At 34.4% G+C, this 11,958-nt stretch overlaps 1 protein-coding gene across 1 annotated transcript; it reads left to right on the top strand.

The window, feature by feature from the left end:
* Positions 1-298: 298 nt before the first annotated feature.
* LOC145719395 (nik-related protein kinase-like) lies at positions 299-10,222 on the top strand (the record flags this gene model as incomplete). The annotated part of the gene is made up of 4 exons (XM_081810882.1): positions 299-854; positions 4,921-5,021; positions 7,062-7,211; positions 10,087-10,222. Coding segments are annotated over exons 1-4 (454 nt in total), but the record flags the coding sequence as incomplete, so codon positions are not given.
* Positions 10,223-11,958: the final 1,736 nt, after the last annotated feature.

Here is an 11,958-nt window from a genome sequence, read left to right as displayed (position 1 = left end):
AGCCTGGTGATGGGTATTAAAGAGGGCACGTTCTGCATGGAGCACTGGGTGTTATACGCAAACAATGAATCATGGAACACTACATCAAAAACTAATGATGTAATGTATGGTAATTAATATAACAATAAAAAAAGAAATAATTCAATTGGCAAAAAAAATTAGCAGTGAAGATAAATTTGATTGAGAAAAAAATAATAAAACTTCAATTATTTTGTAAGTATGCTGGAATGAAAGAGCACAAAGAGACCCTTCCCACTAACCCTGAATTCCTAACAGTCGATACATCAGATATCCCTCTCATACATACATACTACCAAGAACAGCTTCTAGGTCTCCAAATCCCAGAAGGACCATGACTTAGATAAAAGCCAAAGTATAAATGAATGGATGGTAATTCTGTTGCTGTACCATGGCAGTCTTAACCTGTCCCAAAGAAGTATTGTACTTCTCTTCAGACAGGCACATAGGTAGCTGGTAGACATTTTGACTATCTCTTGGAAGTGAGGGACTAAGAAAGACTTTGCTATCATATTTACAAAATCTGAAGGGAAGAATCTAGTAGTGTAGTTTTTTCTAAAAGTGCTTTTTACTTTAATGAGAAGATTTGGTTAAAAGGGCAAAATACTTTTGTTGTTTTGTTTTTCTAATATATGAAAAAATAGACTGAATTAAAACACTCTTATCTTATCTATCAGGTCATAAGAACAGACTTAGGGTGTATCATTTGACCTGGCTGAGGAACAAGATTTTGAATGATGATCCAGAAAGTAAAAGAAGACAAGAGGAAATGCTAAAGACAGAGGAAGCCTGCAAAGCTATTGATAAGTTGACAGGCTGTGAACACTTCAGTGTCCGTAAGTCCCATTTTATGTTTACTATAGCTATATAAAGTTTGCTTTCCTTTGTTTAGTAAAGTACATTGTTGTGAGAGGCAAAGTAGATAAAGAAAAGAATTTGCAACTTCCTATACAAAAATGAGTGAATTTCACTGAGACAGTTTCCGGGTCCTCTATGTCACAATCATGGCTGTTGAGAAAATACTGATTGACCTAAATAGCTATTGAAGTTTACTTTCTCACCTTTCTTCCCTTTCCAGTCACTCTAATTAGTCCAGATGAACTGATACTTCTTTTCTTGCCTCTGTATAACTCCGGCTATATAAATGTTCTTGATGTATCTTCAATAACCTGCAAGGAGATTCATATATTATCTTTCCTTGGAACAGCCGTAAAATGGAATCACATAATAATTCCACTTCCTTAAATTGGAAAATTTATCTTAATACTGACCAGGAAACTTTGCAATGAGTCCAAAAGAAAATTCTTCTGTGGTTTACTGGCTCTTGCTCCCACTGTCAATATTCATAAATATAATTGCTAAATATTTTCTGTCTGATTAGAGTATTTTCATATGTCCTATCTCTTTACAACCATTCACTGCAAAATGAAGTAACAACTCCATGGTCTCAGAATCCTTCTCTCATCTGTCTACAACTAGAAAGTGATGTTATCCCATTCTCTTCTATTTCTGAAGCAAATCCCCGCTGTTTTCTTCTTTCCTTTTAATTAGTTTCCCCTTCAGACAGAGCTAGTGGCATAGGTAAGTGATAGCTGGAATCACATAATATGAGTTTTAGCAGGATATTGCTATTCTGACTGACCATTTCTGTTCTGCATGTAGGGGCTTTTCCAGAATAGGTTCCCATATGTGTGTATATAAGTACACATACACCATTAAAGGGAGAAATGAGTACCCAGACAAACCAGGAATTAAATAAATACACTATTTTCTTCTAGTTTTATGTATCACTACTCTCCTCCAAATCATATTATATGTATTTGGTAGCCAAAGGTGGAAGAGATCCCCAGATGTTAAACAAGGAGTTTATGTAGCAGAACTGCCTGCCTCCTAGTGGGACAGCCATGTACTCATACTTTCATGGTGTTTTCAGTAGCCTGTCAAGATCCATAAAATAATTGACTGATACCAATTACTGCCATATATTAAAATTATAGGAAGTGTTTGCTTAACAGAGAATTTCTTTGCTTGTTGGGGGTTTATTAATCATGCTTCTTTGACCTACTTGAGAACAGTGTAAAAGAAAAAGATAAAATAACTAGAATCAGAGAGAGATAGAGAATATGAATAAGAGAAAGGGGGAGATAGAAAGAGAAGCCTTATATTTGGTCTCTAATGAAATCTGACTAGAAAGGATAGAAGCAATATTCCTGCCAAGGAGGAAGGGTTTTAGCACAAAATATAAATCTAGCAAGTAGACCAACATATATCATAAGAATCAGAAGGTCTATATGAGAGAAAGCATATGCTTCTTATTCATTTTTCTCTTTTTTAAAAAACAGCTGTGTTGGAATTAATTTATATGTCATAAAATGTACCCATTTAGAAGTGTACAATCAATGGTTTTTAGTATGTTTATAGAGTTATATAACCATTATCATAATCTCATTATCCCAAAAAGAACTCCCATAGCCATTAGCAATTACTCCACGTTCCATCCCTCTTACATTCACCTTATTCTCCTCAGTCCTAAATAACCACTGATCTACTTTCCTTTGCTGTGTTTTTTTTCTTTTCTGGACAATTTATTTAAATGGAATCATATATGGTCTTTGTGACAGGTTTTTGTCACTTAGTATAATGTTTTCAAGGCTCATGCCTGCTGTAGCCTGTATAACATGTATCAGTACTTACTTTTTATTGCTGAATAGTATTTCATTGTATAGGTATATCTTTTGTTTATACAATTTTTATACATCCATTGTTTATACATTTGTACTCTTTCCACTTTTTGGCTGCTATTAACATTTCATACATGTGTCTGTACATGGGAATGCATGTTTTCTTTTCTCTTGGATAGTACCACCACACTGTTTTTCAAAGTGGCTGCACCATTTTACATTGACATAAGTATGGAAGATCCATTTTCTCTTCATCCTTGCCAACACTTGCAGATGTCTGTCTTTTGATTCTAGGTATCTAAGTGGGTATGAAGTGGCATCTTATTGTAGTTTTGATTTGTATTTCCCTGATAGCGAATGTTGTCAAGTATGTATGTGTGTATCTATCTATCTATCATCTATCTATCTATCTATCTATCTATCTATCTATCTATCTATCTATTTATCTATCATCTTTTTGTTGTTGAGTTGTAAGCATTCTATATATTCTGGATCCTAGGACCTTATCAGATATATGATTTTCAAATATTTTTTCCCATTTCATAGGTTGTCTTTTCATTTTCTTGACAGTGTCTTTCGATACTCCAAAATTTTAATTTGGATGAAACCCAATTTATCTATTTTTTTTCTTTTGTTGCTTATGCTTTTGGTGTCAAATATAAAAATCCATTGCCATGAAGATTTATTCCTATATTTACTTCTCATAGTTTATAGTTCTATCTCTTACATTTATGTCTTTGACTCTTCTGAATTAGTTTTTGTATATGGTGTGAGGTAAGGGGTTCAACTTATTCTTTTGTATGTGGATATTCAGTTGTCCCATTTGTTGAAGAGAGTATTCTTTCCCAACTGAATTATCAGGATATCATTGACCATAAATGTATGGGCTTATTTGTAGACTCCAATTTTATTCTGTTGATCTATTTGCCTATTCTTATCTCAGTGCTACACTGTTTTGATTACTATAGCTTATAGTAAGTTTTGAAATTGGGAAGTATGAGTCATTCAACTTTGTTTTTCTTTTTCAAGATTGTTTTGGTTATTTGGGGCCTCTTCCAATTCCATGAATTTTAGGATCAGCATTTCCATTTCTGCATAAGAGGCCATTGGGATTTTAATAGCAAATGCATTGAATCCATAGATCACTTTGGATGATACTGTCCTCTTTTTAAAATATTGACATTTTTATGGGGCACCTGGGTGGCTCAGTATTTAAGTGTCTGCCTTCGGCTCAGGTCATGCTCCCAGGGTCCTGGGATCGAGCCCCGGACTGGACTCCCTGCTCAGTGGGAAGCCTGCTTCTCCCTCTCCCACTCCCCCTGTTTGTGTTCCCTCTCTTGCTGTGTCTCTGTCTGTCAAATAAATAAATAAAATCTTCAAAAAAATAAAAATAAAATACTGACATTTTTATTTATTTAGTGACTTAAAACAACAGTGATTTATTTCTCATAAGTCTTTGAGCTGACCAGGGCTCAGCTGGATTTTTTTAATATAGTTGACACATAATGTTATATTAGTTTCAGGTGTAGAACATAGTGCTTCAAATTCTCTGTATGTTATGCTGTGTTCACCCCAAGTGTAGTTAATATCTATCACCATACAACGTTATTATAATATTATTGACTGTATTCCCTATGTTGTACCTTTTATTTCCATGACTTATTCATTCCCTAGCTGGAAGCCTATATCTCCCACTCCCCTTCACCTATTTTGCCCATCCCCTGTGTGCCTTCCCTCTGGCAACTATCAGTTTGATCTCTGTATTTATAGGTCTGATTCTTTTTGTTTATTCATTTGTTTTGTTTTTTAGATTCCACATGAGTGAAGTCATAAGTATTTGTCTTTCTCAGCATGGCTTATTTCACTTAGCAGAATACCCTCTAGGTCCATCCATGTATTGCCCTCTTAACAGTGTTAAGTCTACCCATTGATTAACAAAGGAACTCTTTCCATTTATTTAGTTCTTCTTTAATTCCTTTCAACAATGTTCTGTAGTTTTCAGTGTACAGAGTGCTCCTGAAGGCTAACACACTTCATAAAACTATATAGTTAGTTTTGTCACCTTTTGGGAGGCCTCAAATTGTAACTAAATAGCTTTTCTAAAAATATATGATCTGTTCTCTTATATTGTGGTTATAATATTTTTAATGACCAATACAAATACTTGAGTGTTCTTGTTAACTCTGTGGCATTGTTACTTCTTTATATTTTATCATTGTAGTTCAACATGAAGAAACAACATATATTGCAATTGCTTTGAAATCATCAATTCACCTTTATGCCTGGGCACCAAAGTCCTTCGATGAAAGCACTGCTATTAAAGTAAGTGGTCTCCTTCTTCTTTGGATCATATGGTTTTTCTTTTGAAAAATTGTAAACAGAGCAATATTTTGAAATATAGTAGCAAAGTTATATACCATTCTTCTACAGTTAATGTAATTTGACTATACCATGTAAATAATTATCATTTAACCCTTTTTTAGATAATTCACAGACACCACAGCAAAGGAGAGTGTGAGGGAAATCCCTGACCCCTCCCCTTAGAGGATCTCCCTACCAGCTCCTCACTCCCAATTCCTGTAGTCAACATGAAGACCTCTTCTAGAGCCCCAAACACAGGCTTTGGGTGCCACCCCAATGACTTGAAGCTAAGAAAGTCCCTGTTCTCACTTAGTGGGGGGTGGAGAGCAGAGGGAAGGTAAGGAAAGGTGTGGCAATGGTAGAGGGGGGAGCCCCACTGGAAGAGGAATGAGGGAAGAGAAAGCCTTTGCTCTAATTACCAGGGCTACAATAGATGGGGTGGGGAGGAAAGGGCAGGGCGGGTCTATATTTCTTCCAAGCTGGAACTCTAAACACATTTCTCTCCAGAACTATTGCAAGGAATGGTGGTTAGGCTTATTGGATTACCAGTAATATTTCCACCTTTATTATGGTTTAACTGAACTTCTATGGATCAGCCTCTTAAGGTAACCAGTTGGTGTCCCAAACAGTTAAGTTGCTAATGATTTTTTAATCTCATCTCATAAACTGGGGATTCTTTTTACCTTTATTATTTTTAATGATACTCTAGAATTCTATGTCAATAGGATTATTTTGTGTTTATTCCATAGCAGTGAGGACTGATTAATGAACTGGGAGCATTATGTAGAGGCCAGTAACTCCTAATCTGGAGTGTACATCAGAATCATCTGGAGCATTTGTTAAAAGTTTAGATCTCAGACCCAACTTCAGGCTGAATTAGTAGGTCTGGAGTGGGGCCTGGGAATCTATATTTTTAGCAAATGTTCCAGGTGACTTTGAACTAGCTGGTCAATGGACAAGTTTTTACAAAGCACTGATTAAGGACACCTCATGATAGACTCCAGCAAGGTATTTATGAAATAATTTTGTATCTTAGGTCAAGTCTGCTTACATGGTATATTTTGCAGCCAAAACATCACACATATGCAATAAAGATGGACTAATTTTTATGACTGCCTCCGGATGCCTATTTGTACAATAAATATGTTCTTTTGTAAATAGCACAGACTACTATATAGACAGTCTGTGTCTGCCCTGACACAAATTATATCTCTGATCTCCCTAAATTGGGCCTTGGGTCAGCTGTCCGTATTTGGATATGGGTTTGTTCTTGGCTGTCTGCTGATTGGTCAGAGCTGCCTGATAAGGAGCTGGAAAACAAAGAAGATAAGTACAAACAGTCTGTCTAGCCGATATACAGTTCTTGATCTAAGTCCTCCTTCCAGTTCTTGAATCTCACCTCATGACTACAGTATGGTGAATCCTGTGATGCCCAGTCCTCTACTGTGACCTGAACATGGCAATGAATCCTGTTTGGCTTTTTGTTTCCTTGGACTAGGAAACATAGGAGCCTAGAGTACATCCAGTCTATGGTAGGTTAACATGTCTGGCCTTTTTCATTCCCTACCAAGTATGCATTGATCAATCAGCAGACTCCGAAGGAGACTACATGTCCTATGAAGCCTATATACGAATACTGGCAAAAATACAGGCAGCTGATCCAGCGAACCGGTTTAAGAGACCAGATGAGCTCCTTCATTTGCTGAAGCTCAAGGCAAGGAATTTAAAGACAGCAAACAGAGTGCAGGGCTATACAAGTTTCTTATGATCATTGGAGATTTGGCCTCTGAAGGGAAACTCAAAATTTACAAACTGAATATAATTATGTTCTTGTGGTAGTAACAGACCTAAGAAAAAGTCATAATACATAGTCTAAATATATTATGTAATTTAAAGAATCAACGAGGGTTTTATAAACCTATTAAACAAAAGGGCAGGGGGAATTTTTGCCTTAGAGTGTCATTTTTGGCCTTTTGGCCATATTTGGTTTTATATCTACAGGTGTTTCCAACAGTTGGTCATAAGCCAGTGACAGTTGACCTGGCTATTGGTTCTGAAAAAAGACTAAAGATTTTCTTCAGCTCAGCAGATGGATATCACATCATTGATGCAGAATCTGAGGTTATGTCTGATGTGACTCTGCCAAATAACGTAAGATCCCTAGAAATTATTGTACACCATAATTTGAGTTTTTCTGTCAAAACTCTTAAAGATTTAAAAATATGATTATCAATATCTGTACTGGAACTGAAATCTAAAAGGTAAGTATAGAGTGCCAGAAAGTAGTAAGGGATAAACAGAAATCACTGATGGTTTCTTAGTCCAGACAGCTGAGTGTATTCTTCGGGTAGATTTTGTTTGTCTGGCACAGTTTTTTTTTGTTTGTTTGTTTTTAAATGAATAGAGTTTACACTTAAAAATCTGGACTTCTATTGATGAACCAAAAGATCTGATAACATCTGGCCCTTATTACTATCTGGCCATTATCAACTAGAAATGATTCGTGCCTGCCCCCTTTTATTTTATTTTTTTTTAATTTTTTTATGCCTGCCCCCTTTTAGATGGACTATATACTACACATTGCCTATCCATCCACCTTTATAAATTTATAATAACCAGTCCTAATAGATGAATGAGTTTGCAGTCTTTGCTTTTAGTCCTTCTGTACCCCATAATACATAAACAGATTCTTTAAGAATACACCAGTATTGCAGCATTATTATCCCCCTTCTTTATCCAAATTGTAGTACTTTAACCATGATATATAGCAAAGTATCATAAAGTGTCCTCTTACAGTATCAATTATAGACTTTCTGATTAAAGGATTCAGCATTTTAAAAGCTAATGCACTTCAACTCTTAATTCTTAAATAATTATAAATAATGATTCTGTGGCACAATATCTAACATATGGATAATTATAAAAATACTATATACATCATTTATATAGGGTTCGAACATAATACCCCCATATACACATGCACCATACAAAATATAATTCTACTGTGTCTCAAATTTAATGGTAACAGTGATATTTGTTTATGGAAAATGATATTTAAAAGAAAGGGCTGAACCAACAAATCTCTGCTTCACCCTTTTTAATTCCCCAGTTTGTTGACAACTAAAATTTCAACAGTTTAGCATTATATAAAGTCCAGGAGAAAACTTTTAAGTACGTTAAATCACTGTAGTAATGTCATATTTTGCATAGCTTTCAGAATTGTCTCATACATCTCTGACAAATTACATAGAGCATTTGTCAAATTAATAGTGGAAACATTTTTAAAAAACGTGTTTTTCGGTCATATTAACAATCTAATTAGCTCATCATTCAGTTGTCACCTATGAGTATGTAGAAATCACCCTGTTTATAATGTAGAAAATATTGAACTGAGCCCAGCCAAAGCCACTTAGATATGAGTTCATATAAGTGTTATAGTACTTTTCAGTTGGAGTGTTCCATAGCTTCCTGCATCCTATTTTTTTATGTAATGGCAGATAGCCTTTATTTTGAAGCTAGTGCCATATTAAACATTGCAATATTGGTCCAAGTTTATACTTATTTGAAACGTCATTCAAGAAGATTGCACTCTGTGTTCCACTTGATTACCAAGCAAGAATTATTTCCTTTTGAAGCAATCAGTTCAGTATCATAGAAGCAAGAATGAAAGATTGGTTTAAAATATATATATATTTTCTGACCTAATTAGGATACTTTAAGTATATTCAAAAATAGTATTTTTAGCTAAATGCCATAGTGTCCTGACCCATTAAAAGAGAAAGGACTCTAATAAAAGGGAGGGGAGTTCTTCTGAAACAGAATGTACTAAAAATGATATTTTTCCAAGAGTGCCAGATTACAAAACCTGTAATGCTACAAGGGAGCCATGTGTCCTAAAGAATATCTGGTTACTGCAGGAATCATCTGAGAAGCAAGGAATTACCTCTGGGACTTTCTGGATTTACAGCAGTCCAGCTTTATTCTAAACAGATTTTTTTTTTTTTTTGAGACAACCTTCTTTCTTGCAATTTCTTTTTCTCTCTTCCTTCATCTCTTTTTTGATTCAATTGCTCATGCAAGTGCCCAGGGAACGTATTAAAATTGCTTTTCGCCTCTGGATCCCCATCTTAGTTTTAAGGATTGTTGTTGCTGAGACATGGCCTCAAGCCCTTGGCCTGAGTACGCTGGGTTTGGCAAGTATAGTTTCTGACCTTCTTTTCTTGTAACTTGCTAATTTAGAGAAATAATAAAGGAATGTAATTGTTCATTTCTCAGGGAAATACTATTAATGTGGCAATTTCTGTAGTTTAAGTAAATTTGGTCACATTGTTTTATGCATCATAAAATTTATGAATTTTTATGTATTTCTTAGTATTTCATATTATGTCACCTAATACATCTCTGTATTTATATATTGAAGACATTTTGTGATTTATAAATTGGATAAGAAATCCTACATTTTTTGTGAAGGGAGAATGACTGTTATATTTCAAGTAGTGATGAATATTATAAAGTTGCCCTTTGTAAACATTTTAAGCTCAAGCTATTTTTAAGTTAATTTTCTATTTTTGATTTAAATGAATTGGCTAGATAACCAGTGATTGCGTATTTGTTAGTTGCTTCACATATTCATCACTAAATTATTCATTAATGTGCTGAAATGAATCTGAAGTCCCACTCTGTAACAAGTAATGTTTCTTTAATCATTATACACATTTTGTTAAATTTTAACAAATTTTTCTCTGTTGGGAATATATCTCTTTTTTTCAAACAAAGTTTTCTCCTAAATATAAAGACACTACTAAACAGTGATGCCTTTATGACATAGGAAAGGCTCTTTTCAAGTGTTGGATAGCATGCTGTTTAATATTAATATAGAAGTTTCTCTTCCTCTCTGCACTTCGAACCCCTTTGTGGTCTTTATTGCTCAGCCAAGCTGCTTCAATTAAAGTAGTAGTGATAAAATGTTGGACATATAAATCTTTATGAAACATAATTACAGCCCCTGGAAATCATTATACCACAGAATATCATCATTTTACCTGATTCCTTGGGAATTGGCATGATGCTCACATTCAATGCTGAAGCCCTTTCAATGGAAGCAAATGAACAACTCTTCAAGAAGATCCTTGAAGTGTGGAAAGACATACCATCTTCAGTAGGTATGTACAAAAATGTTTCTCTTTTATATGATCTCAGAGAAACTTCTGTTTTCTGAAATATCACATTTTCTCAAGGCATATCAGGTTAATTTAGGATGCTGTATACTGTCTGGAATGCCTATTAGGTACTATCCAGATGGCAACATAAAAAAATTGCCTTTCATCTTCATCAGGCCAGGACATTTTTTTTTTTCTTGACGAATGCAGGACTGCTGATCTGGAAAATATGAATAATTTGAGACTCTTGTGTATGTCTCTGAGGCTTGGTGACTACAAAAGTGATTCTAGACAGGGAACAGAATGCATATGAACAGTACAAATATTAGGGAGAGTAGAATGATTTGATGGAGGATAAATGTTCCTGAAAAGAAGAGGGGATTAATGAAGCAAATAAAGGAAAAAGGGGAAAGAGAATTAAAGGGAAGGAAGGAGAGACAAAGAAAGAAAGGTAGTTTGTCTATTAAGGAGCCAGAAGTTTCTGAAATCTTTATGAAGTGGCTAAATGTGATCCCCATGTAGCTTTAAAGACCAGTTTGAACTGCTTTTTAATGGTCATTTCTTTCATTATGGGATGATGGCACTTTGCATTGCATCTGCAGAATCCTTTCTTTTTGCACACATAGTGTTAACAATTGTCCTGAAAACCTCTTCTAATTTCTTCAAACAGGGAAGAACTCCCAAGGGCTTAAAACCATTTTAAGTGTCAGGGATATATGATTATAATTGGCAGATCTGGAGCAAAATAAACTGAAAATAATGAATCTTGTTCTAACCTTTATAATGTTACTTTTGTGATCAATATTTTAATCAGAAAATGAAATAAGGAAATTCAGTTCAAATGGGAAACTGAGCAAACCCCTATATTTATGCCACTAGACAATCATAGGAATCAAAAGGGTCTTAAAATATCATCTGGTAAGCTCTTGTCCTTAAGCAGGACAATTTCTGACCTAAAACAAAAAGCTATTTTAAGTTGCAAGAATTTGAAAAACATCTCTATGTAAAATAAATTATAGCACTATAAGAATGTGATATTTTGGTTTGTGTATTAAGGATCTTTTGAGAATATATTAAAGACTACATTATAACATTTTTATTAAGGAAATCAATTTCCCTTTCTGTCTAAAAACAACTGCTTTGCTATTTAAAACTAACCTAGATCCAGATTTCCTCAATCTAAAATGTACATTTCTTGAGATATAATAGATGTTTTCAATAATAAGATCATTGCTTTGTATATTCAAACAAATATATAGAAGCTTAGCAATGACATCAGGTATCACTAAGCATTCCCATTCCAAATCATTGGATCCCATTTCATAGGCAAGCTAGCTCAGTTGCTAGGTTAAATGGCAAATTAATGTTTTTCAGAATTAAGGTAGAAATTATGTAACGCTATATGAATGGTGTGCTTGGACTCAGCAAGTATTAAATTTAGAATTTTTTGCTCTGTGTGGTTGTTGACAAAATACCAATTTTAATGAAGTATTCACATTGGTGACAAAAATTCAAATCCGAATAGACTAAGTCTATTACTTATTTCCATCACTCAGGTCATGGATTCCCCTCACTTTCTTTGTATATGGAGTGATTTTAATTCCTGTTTGAAACTGGATTTATAAAGTCTTCTTCCAGGAGCGCCATTTTTCTGAATAAAAATACAATTGAAAATGTAGTTATAAAAAATGCAATTGTAATTTAATTACAATTTTGTGATCAATTTCATACACATAAAT

The sequence above is a fragment of the Leptonychotes weddellii genome, unplaced genomic scaffold (assembly GCF_054177405.1).
Source record: "Leptonychotes weddellii isolate Sample4059 unplaced genomic scaffold, ASM5417740v2 HiC_scaffold_4174, whole genome shotgun sequence".
Lineage (NCBI taxonomy): Eukaryota > Metazoa > Chordata > Mammalia > Carnivora > Phocidae > Leptonychotes > Leptonychotes weddellii.
This window is presented reverse-complemented; position numbering and strand designations above follow the sequence as displayed.